The sequence below is a fragment of the Lucilia sericata genome, unplaced genomic scaffold (genome assembly GCF_015586225.1).
Source record: "Lucilia sericata isolate MDLA Ls3-8-SP2 unplaced genomic scaffold, ASM1558622v1 Contig000226F_arrow, whole genome shotgun sequence".
Classification (NCBI taxonomy): domain Eukaryota; kingdom Metazoa; phylum Arthropoda; class Insecta; order Diptera; family Calliphoridae; genus Lucilia; species Lucilia sericata.
The window spans coordinates 282,821-307,957 of record NW_023994253.1 but is presented as its reverse complement, the minus strand read 5'-3'; the positions used below and the strand labels follow the sequence as shown (position 1 = coordinate 307,957).

At 28.1% G+C, this 25,137-nt stretch overlaps 1 protein-coding gene across 17 annotated transcripts in view; it reads right to left on the bottom strand.

Moving 5' to 3' along the window:
* The window catches only part of LOC119602393 (low-density lipoprotein receptor), a 292,767-nt gene that overhangs the window by 60,203 nt on the left and 207,427 nt on the right, over positions 1 to 25,137 (bottom strand). For 12 of the 17 annotated variants that reach the window (XM_037953891.1, XM_037953897.1, XM_037953893.1 and 9 more), the window contains 2 exons: positions 10,884 to 11,006; positions 9,309 to 9,532 (listed from right to left, as the gene is read on the bottom strand). In XM_037953891.1, the coding sequence (XP_037809819.1) occupies positions 9,309 to 9,532; positions 10,884 to 11,006 (347 nt within the window). The remainder of the gene's footprint in view (positions 1 to 9,308; positions 9,533 to 10,883; positions 11,007 to 25,137) is intronic. The other 5 variants (XM_037953892.1, XM_037953894.1, XM_037953903.1 and 2 more) reach the window with 1 other exon arrangement.

The window sequence follows — 25,137 nt, the reverse complement described above, 5'->3', positions numbered from 1 at the left end:
TAGTCTATAGTCTAGTCTATAGTCTAGTCTATAGTCTAGTCTATAGTCTAGTCTATAGTCTAGTCTATAGTCTAGTCTATAGTGTAGTCTATAGTGTAGTCTATAGTGTAGTCTATAGTGTAGTCTATAGTGTAGTCTATAGTCTAGTCTATAGTCTAATCGATAGTCTAGTCTTTAGTCTAGTCTATAGTCTAGTCTATAGTCTAGTCTATAGTCTAGTCTATAGTCTAGTCTATAGTCTAGTATAGTCTAGTCTAAGTCTAGTCTATAGTCTAGTCTATAGTCTAGTCTATAGTCTAGTCTATAGTCTAGTCTATAGTCTAGTCTATAGTCTAGTCTATAGTCTAGTCTATAGTCTAGTCTATAGTCTAGTCTATAGTCTAGTCTATAGTCTAGTCTATAGTCTAAGTCTATAGTCTAGTCTATAGTCTAGTCTATAGTCTAGTCTATAGTCTAGTCTATAGTCTAGTCTATAGTCTAGTCTATAGTCTAGTCTATAGTCTAGTCTATAGTCTAGTCTATAGTCTAGTCTATAGTCTAGTCTATAGTCTAGTCTATAGTCTAGTCTATAGTCTAGTCTATAGTCTAGTCTATAGTCTAGTCTATAGTCTAGTCTATAGTCTAGTCTATAGTCTAGTCTATAGTCTAGTCTATAGTCTAGTCTAGTCTAGTCTATAGTCTAGTATAGTCTAGTCTATAGTCTAGTCTATAGTCTAGTCTATAGTCTAGTCTATAGTCTAGTCTATAGTCTAGTCTATAGTCTAGTCTATAGTCTAGTCTATAGTCTAGTCTATAGTCTAGTCTATAGTCTAGTCTATAGTCTAGTCTATAGTCTAGTCTATAGTCTAGTCTATAGTCTAGTCTATAGTCTAGTCTATAGTGTAGTCTATAGTCTAGTCTATAGTCTAGTCTATAGTCTAGTCTATAGTCTAGTCTATAGTCTAGTCTATAGTGTAGTCTATAGTCTAGTCTATAGTCTAGTCTATAGTCTAGTCTATAGTCTAGTCTATAGTGTAGTCTATAGTGTAGTCTATAGTCTAGTCTATAGTCTAGTCTATAGTCTAGTCTATAGTCTAGTCTATAGTCTAGTCTATAGTCTAATCTATAGTCTAATCTATAGTCTAGTCAATAGTCTAATCTATAATCTAGTATAGTCTAGTCTATAGTCTAGTCTATAGTCTAGACTAGACTAAACTAGTCTATAGTCTAGTCTATAGTCTAGTCTATATTCTAGACTATAGTCTAGACTATAGACTAGTCTAGTCTATAGTCTAGTCTATATTCTAGACTATAGTCTAGACTATAGACTAGTCTAGTCTATAGTCTAGTCTATAGTCTAGTCTACAGTCTAGTCTATTGTCTAGTCTATAGTCTAGTCTATAGTCTAGTCTATAGTCTAGTCTATAGTCTAGTCTATAGTCTAGTCTATAGTCTAGTCTATAGTCTAGTCTATAGTCTAGTCTATAGTCTAGTCTATAGTCTAGTCTATAGTCTAGTCTATATTCTAGACTAGAGTCTAGACTATAGACTAGTCTAGTCTATAGTCTAGTCTATAGTCTAGTCTACAGTCTAGTCTATTGTCTAGTCTATAGTCTAGTCTATAGTCTAGTCTATAGTCTAGTCTATAGTCTAGTCTATAGTCTAGTCTATAGTCAAGTCTATAGTCTAGTCTATAGTCTAGTCTATAGTCTAGTCTATAGTCTAGTCTATAGTCTAGTCTATAGTCTAGTCTATAGTCTAGTCTATAGTCTAGTCTATAGTGTAGTCTATAGTGTAGTCTATAGTCTAATCGATAGTCTAATCGATAGTCTAGTCTTTAGTCTAGTCTAATCGATAGTCTAGTCTTTAGTCTAGTCTATAGTCTAGTCTAGTCTAGTCTAGTCTATAGTCTAGTCTATAGTCTAGTCTATAGTCTAGTCTATAGTCTAGTCTATAGTCTAGTCTATAGTCTAGTCTATATTCTAGACTAGAGTCTAGACTATAGACTAGTCTAGTCTATAGTCTAGTCTATAGTCTAGTCTACAGTCTAGTCTATTGTCTAGTCTATAGTCTAGGCTATAGTCTAGTCTATAGTCTAGTCTATAGTCTAGTCTATAGTCTAGTCTATAGTCTAGTCTATAGTCTAGTCTATAGTCTAGTCTATAGTCTAGTCTATAGTCTAGTCTATAGTCTAGTCTATAGTCTAGTCTATAGTCTAGTCTATAGTCTAGTCTATAGTCTAGTCTATAGTCTAGTCTATAGTCTAGTCTATAGTCTAGTCTATAGTCTAGTCTAGTCTATAGTCTAGTCTATAGTCTAGTCTATAGTCTAGTCTATAGTCTAGTCTATAGTCTAGTCTATAGTCTAGTCTATAGTCTAGTCTATAGTCTAGTCTATAGTCTAGTCTATAGTCTAGTCTATAGTCTAGTCTATAGTCTAGTCTATAGTCTAGTCTATAGTCTAGTCTATAGTCTAGTCTATAGTCTAGTCTATAGTCTAGTCTATAGTCTAGTCTATAGTCTAGTCTATAGTCTAGTCTATAGTCTAGTCTATAGTCTAGTCTATAGTCTAGTCTATAGTCTAGTCTATAGTCTAGTCTATAGTCTAGTCTATAGTCTAGTCTATAGTCTAGTCTATAGTCTAGTCTATAGTCTAGTCTATAGTCTAGTCTATAGTCTAGTCTATAGTCTAGTCTATAGTCTAGTCTATAGTCTAGTCTATAGTCTAGTCTATAGTCTAGTCTATAGTCTAGTCTATAGTCTAGTCTATAGTCTAGTCTATAGTCTAGTCTATAGTCTAGTCTATAGTCTAGTCTATAGTCTAGTCTATAGTCTAGTCTATAGTCTAGTCTATAGTCTAGTCTATAGTCTAGTCTATAGTCTAGTCTATAGTCTAGTCTATAGTCTAGTCTATAGTCTAGTCTATAGTCTAGTCTATAGTCTAGTCTATAGTCTAGTCTATAGTGTAGTCTATAGTCTAGTCTATAGTCTAGTCTATAGTCTAGTCTATAGTCTAGTCTATAGTGTAGTCTATAGTGTAGTCTATAGTCTAGTCTATAGTCTAGTCTATAGTCTAGTCTATAGTCTAGTCTATAGTCTAATCTATAGTCTAGTCTATAGTCTAGTCAATTGTCTAATCTATAATCTAGTATATAGTCTAGTCTATAGTCTAGTCTATGGTCTAGTCTATAGTCTAGTCTATAGTCTAGTCTATAGTCTAGTCTATAGTCTAGTCTATAGTCTAGTCTATAGTCTTATCTATAGTCTAGTCTATAGTCTAGTCTATAGTCTAGTCTATAGTCTAGTCTATAGTCTAGTCTATAGTCTAGTCTATAGTCTAGTCTAGTCTATAGTCTAGTCTATAGTCTAGTCTATAGTGAAGTCTGTTCAATATAATTTTACAAAATATTTTACAAACAAAAATTCAGTTTATTTAAATTACGAAAAAACCAAAATTATTTAAATTACTTTTTGCTCTATATATCTTTTAAAGATATAAAATCCAAATCTACTATTGCTCTTAAACCTATGCTATCTCTACCACTTTTAATTCATTAAGAAATCCTGCTTATATTACGTAAGTAAGTAAGATTTTAATAAAAATCGAAATGTCATTTTATTAAGGACGAAAGCGCACAGCAAAAACTACAAAACCTCAACAGATTTAAAATGTGTTTTTGAGTAAAATGTTTGCAAAAGCAAAAAAGAAGGAAAATACTAAAGAAAAAAAGACGAATGTATTAAATAGTTTTTAGTAATACCAGGATATAAAAAAGCATACAAAATACACACAAGATGTAAATGGGTAAATTGTGATTTTGTTAAAAGAATACTGTTGCCATTGTAGTCGTGATATTACCACAATTTTATACGCTTACCGGAAAAACCATGCAGGTTGTGGCGTCTTCATTCAACTTTTTACTTAATTACTAAAGGGAAAGAGTGAGTCCATGTAAAACTGCTGGAAATACATACATTCTTTTAAACATATTTAAATGTTTTCATACATCCATATGTATGCATGTGTGTATGTGCATTAATTTAAAACATTGCACACAAACTGACTACATCGAGAGAGAGAGAGCGCGATAGCTATAAGCAGTGTTGCCAACATTGGTCAAGCAAAACGCGCGCAAAAAAATTAAAAAGGGGTAAAAAAGCGTAATTTTCTAACTGAAAATGGGTAAAAAAGCACTAACGTTTTTTTAGTCAAATATTGTTTATTTTAATAAAAATTGCACATTATTTCGCTCATTTCCTACAAGACTCCAAAATTCGTTTTTTAGAACATTGGGCTACAAAACAAATCATGCGTCATACTAAAGTCTTTCATCTGTGTGAGTTAGATTTTTAGTAACGTAAGAACTAAAACTAATGTTTGACGAATATTAGATAAATAAGATGAGAATTTTTCAAATTCCTTAATTTGTTTAAAAGTTATTTTAAAAATAGTAAAATGTCATTAAACATTCAAACTGACAGGCACACTACTAACTGGCCAACCGATGTACCCACACCCAAATTGTAAAATTGTACAAAACTTATGAAATATATATTTTTTTTTTTTGTAAAATCTATATACAGGCAAATCCCGGTATAACGAATCTCACATTAACGAAAATCCGATATAACGAACAGCCAAATTTTTAACATTAACTACCTTATATAGCGAACGTTTAAGAAATTTTATACTCGATATAACGAATAAAAAGAAAAAATACCTAAAAAATCCAGCTTTTGATTTTATATTTATATTGTTAATATCAAAAACTTGATTGAGCAATTAGAATATAATGTAAAAATAAAAGAAGTCGCCCATATTCCTAATTTTAGTTATACTACATAGGTCAGATATCGATCAAAATTCCTTACATTATAATCTAAAAAGCATAAATCTGTTAGATGTGAATTTAATGGTAAATTTAGCTTGAATAGTGTTTAAAAGGGATACATTGAAATAATAAAATTTTACAGCAAAATAAATTATTTCGATACCCCAATATGGCGCAATATTCCAGGGTTTTGAAATTATCAGCATGAGACACAGTTATCGATTCTCAAGTTCAGTTTTTCCTCAAAAGAGTTTAATTCTATCTTCTAGATAATAAAATAAGGTTAAGGAAATAGCAGGAAATTAAAGTTGTTAGAAAACTAAAATCCTTCACAAATTTTTCAATCCGTTCAGATGTTCAAAATGGAAAAAGGTGTGCGTTGATATTAGTTGTTTGAAATAAAATTTGAAGTAATAATTTCATACATTAATTTGAATGGTTTTTTTGTCCATTAAATAAAGAAATTTACTAGAAAAAATAATTCCGATATAACGAATATTTCGATTTAACGAAAGGGCCTGACATTATATCATTCGTTATACCGGGATTTGGCTGTATATTATTTTTAATTTCACTGATAGTGAATAACATAACTTATTTTAACGTATTTTGAATATTTTGTTTTTTGTTTTTAAAGAATATTTGCTTTTTAAACTTAACACAAATTAAAAAAAACTTTGGAGCACCCGTGTAAAAAAATTTAAAACAGTTTTTAAGAAAAATTTAGTCCTTAGTGTAAACTATTAAACTGATCGTATTCTAATAAACAACAAAAAGTGGTATAAATAGAAAGATCAAAGAATGATCCCTCAGTGTTCTTAACATTATAGAGAAAATGTTTAATATTAATTAAATAAATTACCTCCTGAAATTCACAAATATTTTAAAATATTTTAACAAATAAGAGCGTTATATTCGGCTGTGTCGAATCTTATATACCCACCATCAAATCTTATGCCGTAAAAGGAATGCTCCTCTGTAAACATCAGGGAGATAAGGCTTAATTCAATTATGTACGTGATCTTCGAATTAACAAAATATTCATTTTTAAAAACAAAATATGTTTGTCCAATTTTTTAACCATGAACATATATCAGAGGTAGTGTCAATTATGAACTGCTTGTCGTAAAATTTGGTAGAAAAATTTCGTATAACACTCATTCCTTTCGAATTTCATTGCTGTTCTCGAATTTTTAATTCAGTCATAAGCGTAAAAGTTATTATCTAAAGAGGAACTTATATGGGGTTGGGACAATTATATATCGATACCCATAAAATTTTGTACATAGATTTTGTTTTGTTGGTCAGTTATAGACCAATCGTTATAAAATTCGGAATAAAGAATTATAATAAAAATCTTTTTATTGCGAGTACAACGATGAAGGCTTTATATATGAGGGATAGGTTCAATTGTGTAAAAAAATTGTATAAAACTTATTTTTTGTCAATTTTCATCGCTGTACTCATATTTTTAAGGGGACCTTAATAGGGGGTAGGGTAGGTTAAGTCAGTAATGACCGTTTAAATCATTTTCTGAAGGAGACCTTATATGGGGGGTAGGGTCAATTATAGACCAATTTCTATAAAATTTAGTAGAGATTTTGGCTTATATAAAACTTACTTATGTTGAATTTCATCGCTATACTCGTATGGGGGGTAGGGTCAATTTTGGACCGATTCCCATAAAATTTGGTACATAGATTTTGACGCATATAAAACTTATTTATGCCAAATTTTATCGCTATACTCGTTTGTTTAAAACAGTTGTGACTGTTAAAGCTTGTGAAATATTTGGGGAAAAATTTAACTCGCTTGCTCTTTCCGTTCTAACCCTATCGTGATTTCAACAGACAGACGGATGGACATGGTTAGATCGCCTTAGAATTTAATAAGGACCCAAAATATATATACTTTTGTGGGTCTACGACCAATATTTCGATGTGTTACAAACGGAGTGACAAAATTAATATACCCCACTCATCTTTTTTAATGGTGGGTATAAAAAGCACTAAATGCACTGTCATAAAATTAGAAAGCACCACTGTAGTGCCTTTTTGAAAAAAGGCACCATGAGCAAAATTTTCCGCGTTTGGCACACCAAAAAGCACCGCAAATAGTGCTAAAAGCACTAAGTTGGCAACACTGGCTATAAGTACACTGCTTTTGATAATAATAGGTTAATAATAAAATTTAGCAGCGCTTATTTTTCGCATTTCCGGTTATCTTGTATTGAATTAATTTTACGAATTAAAATTAGAAATGGAATAACAAATTTATTTTTTTAATATTTATAAAATTGCATGCTTTTGGGAGAAGTTTTTTTCCACTCATAACTTGGGAGATTTTCTATCATTTAGCCCTTTTACCCCTCAATTATTCCACAGACGTCTAAAGCAAAATGCCAGAGTCAGTGTAAATAAGTGATGGAATTTTTTGTTAGTCAGAATATTTTATTATATTCAAAGCAAAATTTCATGGTTTTGCGGTCATATTTTATTTAGGTTAAAATATTTCTATATATAGAGAGAGAAAAACTCTTTTTTTAACTCATGGCCACCATTAGATATCTAAGACCAGCAAACATTTGAAAAAAAAAAAAAAAAATGTTTTCATAGAATATTTGCTGTAGTTCAATTCTAGTTTAGTTCTAGTTCCGTTCTAGTTCAGTTCTAGTTCAGTTCTAGTTCAGTTTTAGTTCAGTTCTAGTTCAGTTCTAGTTGAGTTCTAGTTCAGTTCTAGTTCAGTTCTAGTTCAGTTCTAGTTCAGTTCTAGTACAGTTCTAGTTCAGTTCTAGTTCAGTTCTAGTTCAGTTCTAGTTCAGTTCTAGTTCAGTTCTAGTTCAGTTCTAGTTCAGTTCTAGTTCTAGTTCAGTTCTAGTTCAGTTCTAGTTCTAGTTCAGTTCTAGTTCAGTTCTAGTTCAGTTCTAGTTCAGTTCTAGTTCAGTTCTAGTTCAGTTCTAGTTCAGTTCTAGTTCAGTTCTAGTTCAGTTCTAGTTCAGTTCTAGTTCAGTTCTAGTTCAGTTCTAGTTCAGTTCTAGTTCAGTTCTAGTTCAGTTCTAGTTCAGTTCTAGTTCAGTTCTAGTTCAGTTCTAGTTCAGTTCTAGTTCAGTTCTAGTTCAGTTCTAGTTCAGTTCTAGTTCAGTTCTAGTTCAGTTCAGTTCTAGTTCAGTTCTAGTTCAGTTCTAGTTCAGTTCTAGTTCAGTTCTAGTTCAGTTCTAGTTCAGTTCTAGTTCAGTATTAGTTCAGTTCTAGTTCAGTTCTAGTTCAGTTCTAGTTCAGTTCTAGTTCAGTTCTAGTTCAGTTCTAGTTCAGTTCTAGTTCAGTTCTAGTTCAGTTCTAGTTCAGTTCTAGTTCAGTTCTAGTTCAGTTCTAGTTCAGTTCTAGTTCAGTTCTAGTTCAGTTCTAGTTCATTTCTATTTCAGTTCTAGTTCAGTTCTAGTTCAGTTGTAGTTCAGTTGTAATTCAGTTGTAGTTCAGTTCTAGTTCAGTTCTAGTTCAGTTGTAGGTCAGTTCTAGTTCAGTTCTAGTTCAGTTTAGTTCAGTTGTAGTTCAGTTCTAGTTCAGTTGTAGTTCAGTTCTAGTTCAGTTCTAGTTCAGTTCTAGTTCAGTTCTAGTTCAGTTCTAGTTCAGTTCTAGTTCAGTTCTAGTTCAGTTCTAGTTCAGTTCTAGTTCAGTTCTAGTTCAGTTCTAGTTCAGTTCTAGTTCAGTTCTAGTTCAGTTCTAGTTCAGTTCTAGTTCAGTTCCAGTTCAGTTCTAGTTCAGTGCTAGCTCAGTTCTTGTTCAGCACGTGGTTGCTGGGTTATTACTACTAAAACTTTAATATCAAGGATATTTCAAAATAAATACATCACAGCAGTTCGCGGTGGCACTCCGTCCCTAACTAGCGATCGTAACTATTATTAAGTGTTAAAACAGTGGTTACAAACCTGTGCCAATATAGATTATAATTCAATTCCATTTCTAATACATAAGCAATAGACAAATAGACATTCGAAATTATTACAGTACTACGATTCCGATTTCTTACTAGATTACCAGGGTGGTGTAAAGTAACCAGTTCACTTATTGAAAGTATAAGGTGACAAATAAAAAAATTACAGTCAACATTGACCACTTATAAAACTTCTGGGTTTTGCAAAGTGTATGCAAATTTGTATTATTCATATACATATATACTGCAACTATTTGTTGCAAGTTACAGTTTTAATACTGCTACTAGTATTACAAGCTTTTCTAATGAATGAACGAACTGGGTATAAATAAATAACTTTAACTAAATGGAAAAAAATAAAATATTATTAAAATAACCTTCAAAAACTAGCAACATCTCTTCAGAAATAGATCTCACAAAAATGGATTTTTCATGTACGCTGTCATTTTGGTTAAAATACAATTCATTAGAGAATTTTGTAGAACAAGAAAGTAACAAAAATGTATATGTTTATGGTAATGTATATAAAGCTTAAACAAATTTGTAGAAAAAGTTCTTAAACACTTACCAACTCATCGGATCCATCATAACAGTCGGGATCACCATCACACTTCCATTTCTTGTGTATACAGGCTCCATTTGTGCATGTGAATTCATGAGCATCACATGGTACTTTGGCACAATTCTTCTCATCGGAACCATCACCGCAATCATCATCATGATCACACATCCAACGTTTTTGTATGCAACGACCATTGCCGCAAGTGAACTCATCAGAGCGACAAGTTTCGTCTAGGAGTTGGGGTTTAATTTAATTAAATATATTAGAAACAAAACATTACGGTTTGAAATATTTAGCTTTTAAGGGTTAAGACAAGCTTTAGCATAAAGTGCATTTAAAGGGTTAATACAATATTAGTGGATTAGTATTTTAGGAATATATATTTGTGTAGATATACAGAGGAATCTTTTTAGGTATTTACTATAACTACTTCAACAAAATAATATAAAATTTGAATAAAAATCCAAAACCACACATTAAAACAAATAAGAGTATGGATGTTAAAAGCGACTTTATTATACCGTACACCGCTATAGGACATTAAATTATTCATTAATTGATTGGAAACTTTATAACATTATAACTTTATAACTTTATAACTTTATAAATTTATAACTTTATAACTTTATAAATTTATAACTTTATAACTTTATAACTTTATAACTTTATAACTTTATAACTTTATAACTTTATAACTTTATAACTTTATAACTTTATAACTTTAACATTATAACTTTATAACTTTATAACTTTATAACTTTATAACTTTACAACTTTATAACTTTATAACTTTATAACTTTATAACTTTATAACTTTATACCTTTATAACTTTATAACTTTATAACTTTATAACTTTATAACATTATAACTTTATACCTTTATAACTTTATAACTTTATAACTTTATAACTTTATAACTTTACAACTTATAACTTTATAACTTTATAACTTTATAACTTTATAACTTTATAACTTTATAACTTTATAACTTTATAACTTTATCTTTATACTTTAACTTTATAACTGTATAACTTTATAACTTTAGCTTGCTAGGAAACACTATAAAGGACAAAGGATGTGGCCAGAAATATTGATTTATTCCAATGAAGTAAGGTCTTAATCGAATTTTGTAAATGATACGACATTTGTTGAAAACAACATTTAAAAAAACAACATTATTTCTACCACAAATAAAATGTAATTATTTACAACCATAAATACCATCACCAAGTGCTAAATAAGTATAAATTAAAAAAAAAAATAAAGTAAAACTAAAACCATAAATACTAAATATTAAGCAAATAAATACAAATAATTAAATAGTGCAAATTAAAATCCGAGAAAATACTTGAAAACCAAATATTTTCTCTCGATGTATAAGATTGTGTGTGATAAAAAAGATAAAGTGCAAACAACTACTGGTAACCGATAGAAGGGACACTAAAAAGCCAAGTGTAACTTAAATGCTATTTAAAGCCAAAATAAAAGTGTGTAAAAAGTGCAAGTGTGTCTTTTTATCTCAAAGATCAAAACTACAAAAAAGTGTCTAAAAAAAATTCTTTTGAATTTTTAAATTCTTACTGCATGAAGCCTCATCGGAACCATCTGAACAATCTTTACTTTGATCACACATCCAGGCCAAGGGTATACATTCACCCTCGCCCGATTTACAAGTGAACTCATCGGGGGTACAAGTTTTACTTTCTGCAATAAAAGAAAAGAAGATAAAGGGAAATTTTGAATTTCGTAAATAAAGGTATGTATGAAAAGGTATCAAGTGTTTATGTAGGCTGTCAAGTGTGTTGAGAACAGTGTAGTATAGCTTAAGGAGGTTTTGTTTGTTTAAAAGAAAGCATTTGATGTAAACAGTTGTCATATTTTCTTTTAGAAGTTTCACAACAGATTTTCTTGTGGTTTCCTTAATTTCCTTTCTTTAACAGCTTTAATTGTCTCATTATGCCGTTAATTAAAGGTAATTATTTTCACTGAAACTTTATAATTATCATTTTAATATTTTTCTCACATAATTAATATTTCTTTTAATGCCAACGAAACGTATACATTTAATTATTATATTTTTAGAATGATTTACAAACATTTATTATGCATCATAAATTAATAATTCGTATTTTAATTAAACTAAATTAGTTCATTTTTGAGGTTGGAATTTTAAATATGAGAATGTGGGTTGTGATTGTTTAAAATGTATGTATTATATTTTTGGTCTAAATGTTATAAATATTTTACTAAAATTTAATTATCAAAATATGCATTAAATTAGCATTTCTGTACATGATTAAATAATTAAAATAGAAATAAAATCGCATATAGTTCAAAATTAAACATTTTAAAAGGAAAGGGGATAACAAAACAAGCCTTATGGAAAGGATTCGAGCTTTTCTTACAAAAAATGTCTACTATTTAAAAAAAGGAGAAATTATAGTCAAAACATATACGATCGTTGGATGACCTACACTGACGGTGCCATTATGAAATAGTTTTTAAAGTATTACTTATAACTTTTTTTAACTTATAACTTGTATAACTTTATAACTTAATAACTTTATAACTTTATAACTTATAACTTTATAACTTAACTTAGAACTTATAACTTAGAACGTATAACTTTAGAACGTTATAACGGGATAACTGTATAACTAAACTTTATAACTTTAGAACGTGAGAACTGGGAGAAACGGTAGAACTGATAACTTTAAACGGAAAGGTAGACATAACGGAAACGTATAACGGGAGAAAGGGAAGAACGTAGAACAGAACGGGAGAACGTGAGAACTGGTGAGAACGTATGAACTTAGAACTATATAACTGATAAACGTATAACGGGAGAACTTTATAACTTATAACTTTATAACTTATAACTTTAAAACTTAATCTTATAACTTATAAAACTTTATACTTAAACTGTATAACTTTATAACTTTTAAATATAACTTATAATATAATCTAACTTATAACTTATAAATATACTGTATAACTTTATAACTTAGAACGTAACTTTATAACTTTAAAACAGAACTTTAACTTTATAACTTTATAACTTATAAACTTTAACTAAACTTTAAACTATATAACTTTAAACTTGTAACTTGAAACTTTATAAACTTATAACTTTATAACTTATAACTTCCATAACTTTTTTACCTTGTAACCTTAAATTTTTATTACTTTAAAGAGAACTTCAAAAAAATGTGCAAGATTGTAATAAATTTTGATTCCATTAAAAAAAAAATCTTAAAATATGCCATTTATGTTATTAACTAATAGATATCTAAAACCTCAAGCATTATCATTTGTATATTTTAAATTTAAACAAAGTGACTTTAAACTTCTAGTTAGCTTTATCCTAAAACAAAGAACAAATCTTAAGAGACAAAATATTATTTTTTATATTTTATTATATAAAAATTTGTATTTGCACTAGAAAAATAAAAAGGGGAAACCTTTGAATTTGCCTAATAGTATACTACATATTTTCTTGCGTATCTACACAAAAACCTACTTCATTTAAAAGCTGCACTCAAGTATTAAACACATATACACACTCATGCAAAACAATTGACATACAAATCAACACTACTTTAGTTTTCTTCTTCAGCAGTAGTCTATTATTCTTCTCCTCTCTCTCTCTAACTCGTTCATACTTTGTTCACTATTTGCTGCTTGTTAGTATTTGCTTTTAACTGAGGTTAAAAATAAAATCATGAAGAATTTTCCATTCTACAGGAATTTCTTAAGTGTTTCATCATCACAATAATTGACTATTTAAGTTTGTGTGCGTGTATGTTCATGTGTCTAAGTGAAACTTAGTGTTATGGAAAGGGGAGGGAGAGAAGGGGAGGACGTTGTGTTAGTTTAGTTATTCTAGGTATGTATGTAGTGATGACATACATATATCCCAATAAGCAAAAACCTTTGAAATGATGTAAATATATATTTGAAAACCTATTCAAATTTCATACATAGCCTTTGAGAACAAATTTGAAAATTTTTGTTTTCAAATGGAAAATTATGGCCTTCTCAAACAAAAAGGCAGTTAGAAATCAAACGTATTTTTCAAATGTATTTCAAATTTAAAAAAAGGCTAGAGGTAAGCTTGAAACTAAAAAAATTTTCAAACGTATTTCAAGTATTCTTATTATTATTTTCATACATATTTCAAACCCTAATTATAATGCTAACTATTGCAAAATTCATATATTTTTTTACATCACCTGAAAATAAAACATTCATACATTTATTTTAGCAAATTTTTCTTTTATATCTCCGATTATTTCTCCTATATTTAACGTTTTTTCGCTCCTTTGCTGTAGAAAAAATGTTCTGTTTTTATTTTTCTAAAATAATTTATTTTTTGAAAGAAACTTTTCTAAGTTCAATTAAAACAAAACTTTGAAAATTTTATAAATATCACACATTATATTTTTTTAAACGTTTTTTGAAATTATCATGTTTATTTCAAAGGTTAAACTTTAAAATTTGAAAACAATTTGGAAAATACATTATTTAGTTAAGAAAAATTTCAAAAATATTCACAGGTTTGAATCGATGTTTATTGGGATAAATTGTTTTTGAAATTGTACACGTACATAGTTTTCACTTATACTTAAACACTGTAAGGTATAACTATTCAAAACTTATACCTGTAGGTCGGGGTGACAGGCTCTGTATATGTCAATTACACTGCACATTAATAATGACTCTTTAATAGTATGTTTTTGATGGATAAAATAATGTCTTTTGAAAATCTAAAGACTTAAAATGACTATTACACAAAAGTGACGATTGACTACCCGCTGCATTACTTGAATAACATTGATCTCCTCTCTGCATTAACAATAATTTATGTGATTCAAATTTATTTAAAATTAGCGATGCATTGACTCTTTTGAAAACAGCTGAGACTTTAAAGTGGTCTTCTATTAAGAACATAACGTTTGTATTTGTAGTCGTAGTAGTTTTAACACAAATACATACAAATATCTAATAATTGTTAGCTACTGGTATATTTTAGTTTATTTATCGCAATTTGTTTGTTTGTGTGTGTATGTGTGCTGTTTAACAGAGGAAAATCAAATTTGAAATTGCCTAGAATTCTTTTACATTTACATTTTCTTTCCCTTAACGGTAATTGAAGCCAACTACAAAGGAAACTGACAATATTGATTATGGAAAGAAATCAAAGAAAAACTAGAATTGAAAGAAAAAACAACAAACACTAATGGCAAGAATATAAATAAATTAATGAAAATAAAAGTTAAATAAGGTAAATGTAAATGACAGCCAAGGACAGGTCGGTAGAATGTAAAACAAGTAAAAATGGCTGGATTTTTTAAGAATATTTAAAATTTTGAATTTGTTCTAAAAAGTTTTATTTTATTAAAAAAAACTTAAATTTTTGATATAAAACATTAATTTAATAAAGTTAGTAGAAGCATGTACTACTACTATTTTACAAAATAGTACTTTTTTAAAAAGTTCTATATTAGGACTAAAACAGTTATTCCTCAATATAATTTAAGTGTTTTTACATGCAACTTTTATTTTAAAAAGGTAGTAAAAATACTACTATTAGCAAAATTTCATAAAATAGTATTCTTTAAAAAAAAGTTTATATACAATTGTTCTTCTGTTTTTATATAACAACAATTTTTCTCGATTGATTTAAATTTTTGAAATAGTAGTAGATTACTACTATTTGCTAAAAGTATTCAAAAACTATAAATTTTTATTTGGTAATGATTTGCGTTGAATTAACTTTAAAAAACTAATGCTTTTTAAAATTTGAAAAAGTAGTAGATTAGTACTATTTACCAAAAGTGTCCAAAATCGTGAATTTTTATTTAAAACTGATTTATGTTAATATTAACCTAACAAAATCAAATTTTTTACTCGAATAATTTAAATTTTTAAATAGTAGTAGATTAGTTCTATTTTCTAAGTGTTCAAAATCATGAATTTTTATCTAAAACTAATTTGCTTAAAACAAACTTTAAAATTCAAATGTTTTTTCTGTATAATTTAAAATAGTAGTAGATTAGAACTATTTGCTAAAAATAAGCAAAAACCTTAAATTTTTATTTTGGAATTGACTTGCGTTGAAATAACTTTAAAAAACTAATGCTTTTTAAAATTTTAAAAAAGTAGTAGTTTATAGTACTATTTACCAAAATCATGAATTTATGTTTGAAACCGATTTATATTATTACTAACCTCAACAAATGTAAGATTTTACTTGAATAACTTAAATTTTAAAATAGTAGTAAATCAGTACTATTTTCCAAAAGTTACAAAATCATGATTTTTCCCTTGAACTGATTTATGTTAAAATCATATATAAAAATAAAGATTTTGCTTAAAAAAATTTTCAAAATCAAATGGTTTTTCTATATAATTTATATTTTAAAATAGTAGTATATTAGTACTATTTGCTAAAAGTATGCAAAAACCATCGATTTTTACTTAGAACTTATTTTTGTTAAAATAACTTTAAAAAACTAATGCTTTTTTAAAATTTGAAAAAAGTAGTAGATAAGTACTATTTACCAAAACTGTCCAAAATAATGAATTTTTATTTGAAACTGATTAATATTAATATTAACCTTACAAAATCAAATATATTACTTGAATAATTTAAATTTTAAAATAGTAGTAGATTAGTACTATTTTCTAATAGAGTCCAAAATTAAGAAATATATATTTTTTTAAATTTAGTTAGTTAGTTTGAAAGCAGCATGTATGTTACAACAAATCCGAAGGAAATACATGTAGGCCTTCTTCGAACCTATTGTGGCCAGTGCCTCTGGTGGGAATTAATCCCACGACCTTCGGTCTAACAGACTATAAAAATAACCCACCGGAGTAAAACTACTTTATAACAAAAATTTGTAAAATAGTAGTTTTCCAAAAAGTTTTTTGTTCAAAATTATATTTTTATTGCTTTAACATTTACATGACAAAAATAGTAGTAAAAAAAAACAAGTAAGAAATTATAGTCGGGCGTGGCCGACCATATGATACCCTACACCAGTTATGAATAAATAATAAAATGTGATTTATTTTTCATAATAAAGCATTTATCTTCAATATTCCCTTGTTCCGATACATTTAAGCAATTTATGGATGAAAAACTAATTTTCTGAAAGAGGCTTTATATGGGGGCTAGGGGCAAATATGGACCAAGCCCGATAAAATTTTGTGAATATATTTATATTGACATAATATTTTATTGTGCTGAATTTCATCGCGATATTTGTGTTTATAAGCTAATTTGGGACATTCAATTAATTTTCTGAAGGGGACTTTGTATAGGAGCTAGGGCCAAATGAGGCCCGATCTTTATCATCAAGACTTCTATAAAACTTAGTTGTGCCGTATTTTATCGATATATATGTATATTTAACATAATTATGAGCTCAGAAGCCCTTTTCGAGGGGTTCTGTTCTATGGGGGCTAGGTGAAATAATGGACCGATCTTAACCATTTTCAATAGGCTTCGTCCTAAGGTCAAATAAAACGTGCGTGCCAAATTTCATCCAATTATCTTGAAAATTGCGACCTGTACCTTGCGCACAAGGTTTACATGGACAGCCAGCCAGCCAGACGGACGGACGGACGGACATGGCTTAATCGACTCAGAAAACGATTCTAAGCCGATTGGTATACTTTAAGGTGGGTCTAGGACGAATATTTTTGTATGTTACAAACATCAGCACAAATCCAATATACCCTCCCCACTAAAGTGGTGTAGGGTATAACTACCTTTTCCCAAGAAAGTTTAAAATCTCGAACAGATTTCCTTTAAATATCATTTCATTTGTAATATTGTAAATAAATGTTTTTTAAAAGTTTACGGGAATATTTAACATTTTCACCAAAATTTGTTTCTTTATAAAATTAATGACTTTATTGATTTCCTAGGAAAATGTTTATTTGTTTAAATATTTATATAGAACAATTTAAATATTTGTGTTGTTTTATAAGTTTACAGAGTAAAAGTGGGAAAATAACCCAAATAAAAAACTTTCTCTATTAATAAAAAGGCCATAAAAATAATCGGAAAATGTTAAGTTTTTTTTATATATTTTACAACCAATTTTTTTCATTACTTCAATAGCCTATAAAGTTTTGTCTTCTTTTCTACCACCCTCCTATATACACACATACTTAAGTTGATATCCCTACGTGTCTGGTATGTGTGTGTGAGAAAGTGTAAACATAAAAACCATTTATGTTTTATTTTTCTTTATTTTATTTCTTTTACACTTTCTACTTTCTTAACAAGCAAACAAATAAAGTAGAAAACCAAAAACAAACACCAACTGTGTTCTCTTTTTTTATATTTTTTATGGCCTAAATGGTGTAAAGTGTGTAAGTTTGTGTGTATGGTTATTATAATCGTTCGCAAACACTTTTACAATCTCTATCGGATACATATTGCAGGATTTCAATAATATCTGATTATCGTTTTTACGATAAATGCATAATTAAAAAGTTTTTCTTTCTTTTTTCTTTAGTTCTCTCTCCCTGGTGTTCTTTTTTTTTTCTTTTGTTGTTCTCACATCAACAATTTGTAAAGTTTCAAATGGCCATATAATGTACAAATAAAAAGAATAAGTTCTTCAACAAGATTGTAGGAGAAGAAATGATTTAAAAAGAAGTAAAATATTTTTTACTACTTTTTTTCAAGATATGACAAATATTTCATAATTTTCTATAAAGCAATGGTTTATTTACAAAAAAATCTTGTTTTAAAGACAAAGTTCATGATTTTGAGGACTTTTTAAAAAAAGTACTTTCCTACTACTATTTTGAAAATTGAAAATAAACAATAAAACTTAAAAAAACATTTGATTTTTAAGAATACACAAGCTTTGTTATAACTAAAATTAAGAATTTTTCAACATTTTGAAAAAAGTACTAATCTGCTACTTTTTTTAAGACACTACTTTTCAAACTTCAAATACAAAATTAGAATTATGGTTTATTCATAAAGAAAATTTGTTTAAAGACAAAATTTTTGATTTTTAACACTTTTTTAAAAAAGTACTTTTCTACTACTATTTTAATAATTGAAAATAAGTAGTAAAAATAGTAATTTTTAGCAACACACAAGTTTTGTTATGAGAAAAATTAAAAAATTTTCGTAATTTTAAAAAAGTAGTACTTATCTACTACTTTTTTTCAACACACTACTTTTACAAATTGGAAATAAAAAAATTTCATAATTTCCATTAAAATTATGGTTTATTTATAAAGAAAATTTGTTTAAAAGACAAAATTTTGGATTTTGAATACTTTTTGAAAAAAATACTTTTCTACTACTATTTTAAAAATTGATAATAAACATTAAAAATAGTAGTTTTTAGCAACACACAAGTTTTATTATGAGAAAAATTAAAAGAAAAATATTTTTTTTCAACAAACACTACTTTACAAATTTCAAATAAAAAAAATTTTCTTAATTTCCAATAAAATTATCGTTTATTTATAAAGAAATTTTCTTTGAAAGACATTTTGTTTTTATTTTGAACACTTTTTGAAAAAAGTACTTTTCTACTACTATTTTAATAATTGAAAATAAGTAGTAAAACTAGTAATTTTTGCAACACACAAGTTTTATTATGTCAAAAATTAAACAAAGTTTGTTATTTAAAAAAGTAGTACTTATCTACTACTTTTTTTTCAAATTTCAAATAAAATTTTTTTCATAATTTCCAATAAAATTATCGTTTATTTATAAAGAAATTTTGTTTGAAAGACATTTTGTTTTTATTTTGAACACTTTTTGAAAAAAAGTACTTTCCTACTACTATTTAAAAAATTTAAAATAAACAGTAAAAATAGTAGTTTTTAATATAACACAACTGATGCAAAAATTAAAAAAATTTTGTAATTTTAAAAAAGTAGTGCTTATCCACTACTTTTTTCAACACACTACTTTTACAAATTGCAAATAAAAAATGTTTTTAATTTCCAATAAAATTATTTTTTTTTTTATAAAAAAATCTTGTTTAAAGAAAAATTCCAAGATTTTGCGCACTTTTTGAAAAAAATACTTTTCTACTACTGTTTTCAAAATTGAAACAAAACAAATTTCAAATTACACAAAATTCATGGTTTTATTTATAAAAAATCTAGTTTTAAAGGCAAAAATTCATGATTTTATGGACTTTTTGAAAAATGTACTTTTCTACTACTATTTTGAAAATTGAAAATATTCATTAAAAATAGCAGTAGTTAACAATACTTAAGTTTAATAATGATAAAAATAGGATTTTTTTTAAATCTTCTAGAAAAAGTACTAATCTACTACCTTTTTAACACAATACTTTTGCAAACATCAAATAAAAAATTAATAGTTTCTAGTCAATTTATGGTTTATTTATAAAGACAAAATTTATGCTTTCCTACACTTTTTCAAAAAAGTACTTTTTTACTACTATTTTGAAAATTTTAAATAAATAGTGTAAGTAAAAGTACTACTATTTGTTGTATTTAGCAACACACAAATATGTATTAATATGAAGAGAATTAAGATTTCTTTTTTAATTTAGAAAAAGCACTAATCTACTACTTTTTAACGCAAAACTTTTCTACTACCTTTTTTAATTTAAATTAAACAGTAAAAAGAGTAATTGTTAACCATTCTATAAAAACAAAAATTAAGAATTTTGTATCTTTTTGTACAAAAAAAGTACTCATCTATTACTTTTTTTTAAATACAAATTTTTAAAAATTTTATAATATCAAACAAAATTGTAATTTTTATAAAGACTTATTTTAACTGTTCTTTGTTTTTGTACAACAATTTCCCGCCCCACCTTTTGTAAACATTTCCAACAATAACAGCAACAACCACAAAGGACCATTTACTGTGTATAAAATCAATTTCAAAATGAATTAAAATTCTAAACTCTTATAAGCTTTATAAAGCTTTTAACATCTATTTAAGCCTTTTAAGCCATCAAAAGGACATTGAATGAATATATAAATGAATGAATTACTGAACAGCATCATTAAGCAGAATAATAAAACTCAAAAACACAGTTAGTTACTAAATTTTTCTTGTTGTTGTTAGAAAACCAACATATAAATTTTTATTGGCATTAATAAAAAGAAACCCTTTTAGTAAATTTTTAATGAATATTTAAACATAAAATATTGTTAAAGATATAGTAGTGTATAAAAAACAAAAAAATAACCCAGCAAACTTTTATAAACAATTTTTTATTTACCATAATTTTTGCTGGGTTTTCGTCTTCAAAGAGAACTTTATTTTTATTCCTTTTTGTATAAATATTTCAATTAATTTACTTAATGTAATGATTTGTGAAATATTTATAAAATATCTACTTGAGTACCAAATTCTGATGATGGAGCCAGCCAGCCAGTGAGGCACAGGGAAATGTTGCCAACAATCAAAATCCCCAATGCAAAAATAACGACAGAACTTTAGCAAAATAAGAGTAGAAGTAAAGAGTAGAATTATGCTGCTGCCAACATTGTAGTACTAATTACAATTATGCCACTTGTGCAACTTTCAACAACATTCAATGAGTTGTGTAGCAGAAATCACAGAAAACTTATTAAAATGTAACAATAAAGAAAAAAAGCAAAAGAATATCAGAAATTAATTAGTCGTTGTAGTATTAATTTGCTTATAAAATATTTACTCAACAAAATGTTATAAATTTCACATCCTTTCATTTCCTTCTGTTTACTCTAAAGCCATTTGTTTTTATTGTAAAGCAAGCGTAACTGAAATGTAGAAAAAGTGGGTGGTAGTGTGTTTTTTAGCTAGTATTTGTATTGTGGTAGTAATGATGAAAAATCATGTTGGTTTTTTTTGCTTCTCATTCTCATTAAAATTTATATATAGATTTTGCTTTTATTTATTTTGATGATTTAAAATGTGGCGTTTCATTACTTTCATTTTTTTTTCGTTGTACACACAGGAAATTGTAAGAATATTTGTGTTTGTTTGTGTGTATGTGTTTTATATTTATACAAATTTGCTGTTTAATCAAGTAAATATAATTTATTTTAATTTTAAAACTTAATTGCTTGTAAAAATAACACGCAACTAAAATGTTTTCAATTTATGTCCGACAGTCAACTTTATTATAGTTAAGACACCATTGGGTTCATTAATTTTATAAGCAACTGGGTTATTTCAGTTTCTTTAAAAACAAATTTTTCTTATTCAATCAAAATATGTTTGTTTTGAAAAGAAAATCTCATAAATAATTTGTTACTTATCAGCATTAAACAGGCGAAAAATTAAATGTATTTCAGATATACCAAAGATAACTGAACTAGAACTGAAATAGAACTGAACTAGAACTGAACTAGTACTGAACTAGAACTGAACTAGAACTGAACTAGAACTGAACTAGAACTGAACTAGAACTGAACTAGAACTGAACTAGAACTGAACTAGAACTGAACTAGAACTGAACTAGAACTGAACTAGAACTGAACTAGAACTGAACTAGAACTGAACTAGAACTTAACTAGAACTGAACTAGAACTGAACTAGAACTGAACTAGAACTGAACTAGAACTGAACTAGATCTGAACTAGAACTGAACTAGAACTGAACTAGAACTGAACTAGAACTTAACTAGAACTGAACTAGAACTGAACTAGAACTGAACTAGATCTGAACTAGAACTGAACTAGAACTGAACTAGAACTGAACTAGAACTGAACTAGAACTGAACTAGAACTGAACTAGAACTGAACTAGAACTGAACTAGAACTGAACTAGAACTGAACTAGAACTGAACTAGAACTGAACTAGAACTGAACTAGAACTGAACTAGAACTGAACTAGAACTGAACTAGAACTGAACTAGAACTGAACTAGAACTGAACTAGAACTGAACTAGAACTGAACTAGAACTGAACTAGAACTGAACTAGAACTGAACTAGAACTGAACTAGAACTGAACTAGAACTGAACTAGAACTGAACTAGAACTTAACTAGAACTGAACTAGAACTGAACTAGAACTGAACTAGAACTGAACTAGAACTGAACTAGATCTGAACTAGAACTGAACTAGAACTGAACTAGAACTGAACTAGAACTGAACTAGAACTGAACTAGAACTGAACTAGAACTTAACTAGAACTGAACTAGAACTGAACTAGAACTGAACTAGAACTGAACTAGATCTGAACTAGAACTGAACTAGAACTGAACTAGAACTGAACTAGAACTGAACTAGAACTGAACTAGAACTGAACTAGAACTGAACTAGAACTGAACTAGAACTGAACAAGAACTGAACTAGAACTGAACTAGAACTGAACTAGAACTGAACTAGAACTGAACTAGAACTGAACTAGAACTGAACTAGAACTGAACTAGAACTGAACTGGAACTGAACTAGAACTGAACTAGAAACTGAACTAGAACTGAACTAGAACTGAACTAGAACTGAACTAGAACTGAACTAGAACTGAACTAGAACTGAACTAGAACTGAACTAGAACTGAACTAGAACTGAACTAGAACTGAACTAGAACTGAACTAGAACTGAACTAGAACTGAACTAGAACTGAACTAGAAAAGAACTGAACTAGAACTGAACTAGAACTGAACTAGAACTGAACTAGAACTGAACTAGAACTGAACTAGAAGAACTGAACTAGAACTGAACTAGAACTGAACTAGAACTGAACTAGAACTAGAACTGAACTAGAACTGAACTAGAACTGAACTAGAACTAGAACTGAACTAGAACTGAACTAGAACTGAACTAGAAATGAACTAGAACTGAACTAGAACTGAACTAGAACTGAACTAGAACTGAACTAGAACTGAACTAGAACTGAACTAGAACTGAACTAGAACTGAACTAGAACTGAACTAGAACTGAACTAGAACTGAACTAGAATTGAATTATAACTGAACTAGAACTGAACTAGAACTGAACTAGAACTGAACTAGAACTGAACTAGAACTGAACTAGAACTGAACTAGAACTGAACTAGAACTGAACTAGAACTGAACTAGAACTGAACTAGAACTGAACTAGAACTGAACTAGAACTGAACTAGAACTGAACTAGAGCTCAACTAGAACTGAACTAGAACTGAACTAGAACTGAACCAGAACTTAACTAGAACTGAACTAGAACTGAACTAGGACTGAACTAGAACTGAACTAGAACTGAACTAGAACTGAACTAGAATTGAATTATAACTGACCTAGAACTTACTAATATAACTAAAGCATAACTGAATTAAAACATTGAATGTTTAAAAATATATAAAATTTTTAAATAGCCTAACAAATCTTCCAAATAACAACAATGTTGTCTTCTTTTACCCATTCAATTTAAATTCCCCCAACTTATTACATGAATTGCTTTATTCTAAAGCAGACTTAAAATAACGCTACAAATTTCAAGTATTTTTCATGTTGCTTTTTATTACAACAATAACAGCTACTACAAAACTATACAAATAGTAATACTGCAAAAAGCCAAAGCAAAAAAAATATTCATCTCATTTTAAGATAAAAATGTTTAAGTCAATTGAAATAGTCGGGGCAAAAATAGAAAAACATTGCATACTTATACTGACGAGAAAAACAAATAAAAGGAAATAAAAATTGATGAAAAATCCGTTCTAAAACTGGAAACGAGGGGGTAAAGGGGGGTAGTTTGTTGGGAACTAAAGGAATTGTGCAAGAACAATGAGCAAAAAAAAAGGAAGAAAATAAATAGTCTTAAACAAAACAGTTTTAATGGCAACAATTGAGAGATGAAAAAACAAACTTGCGATACGAGTATACAAATAAAACAACTTGAAAAAAGGCTAAATAAAAAATTTCAACTTGATTTTTGCATCATTTTCTTTTCAAAATTTACATCCTTGCTTGGTTGTTGTGTAGTTGTGCTGCTATACAACAAACAAATGAACATTCAAAATCATTTTTAGAACTATAATACAACAACAATCAACATAAACACCACACACAAACACTCACTCAAGCATTCACTGGGTCCTTCTCTCTCTCCCTGTTTAGCTGGGTTTCAATTTAACTGTCTGCTATATTTATTTTTGTTGTTGTTTACAATTGATAAAAAAAAGATGTCGAGGACTGTGTATGTAACATTGTATGTGTAATTTTTATTAGAAAAAAATCTTGTTTCCTTTTTTTTCTACAAGTTTGTCTGCTGTGTATGTGTCTGTTTTCGACACTCGAGCATAACAATTGTTACATTTGAATGAATAACCCTTCTTTCAATTTCAGTTTTTTGCCACAACAACAACAACAACCAGATTTTTAAGATTTGAGATTACTTAGCGTAACATTAATACGACACAGCAGCAACAGCCAACAGTCATGTCTGTCAGTCAGTCAGTCAGTCAGTCACTCACTTACTTACTCATTCATTCATTGGGTCCGCCATTCGTTAGACGCCAAGTGATGTATATTTTCTTGTTGAAAAAAAAAATTAAAACTGGCAGTTTGTTGATAAATTTCAATTACAAAACATTCAATATTCCCTATTCAATGAAATTTCAGTTGAATTTTTTTCCTTAAGTTGAGTATTTTTTCTGCCAAGGACTTTTGTTGATGGTGGTGTTGGAAAATAGAGTAGGGCGATACGTTTTAAATCAGTGATTCTATTAATTTAATGAAAACAAATTAGAAATGTCTTAAATTTTTTGAAAAAATTTTTAAATTTTTTTTTGAAAAAAAAATTATTTGAAGTTTTTTTATAAATATTTATAAAAACATGAGCTCATATTATTTGCAATTAATAACTTCATAATCAATTTCATGTATTCTTTCC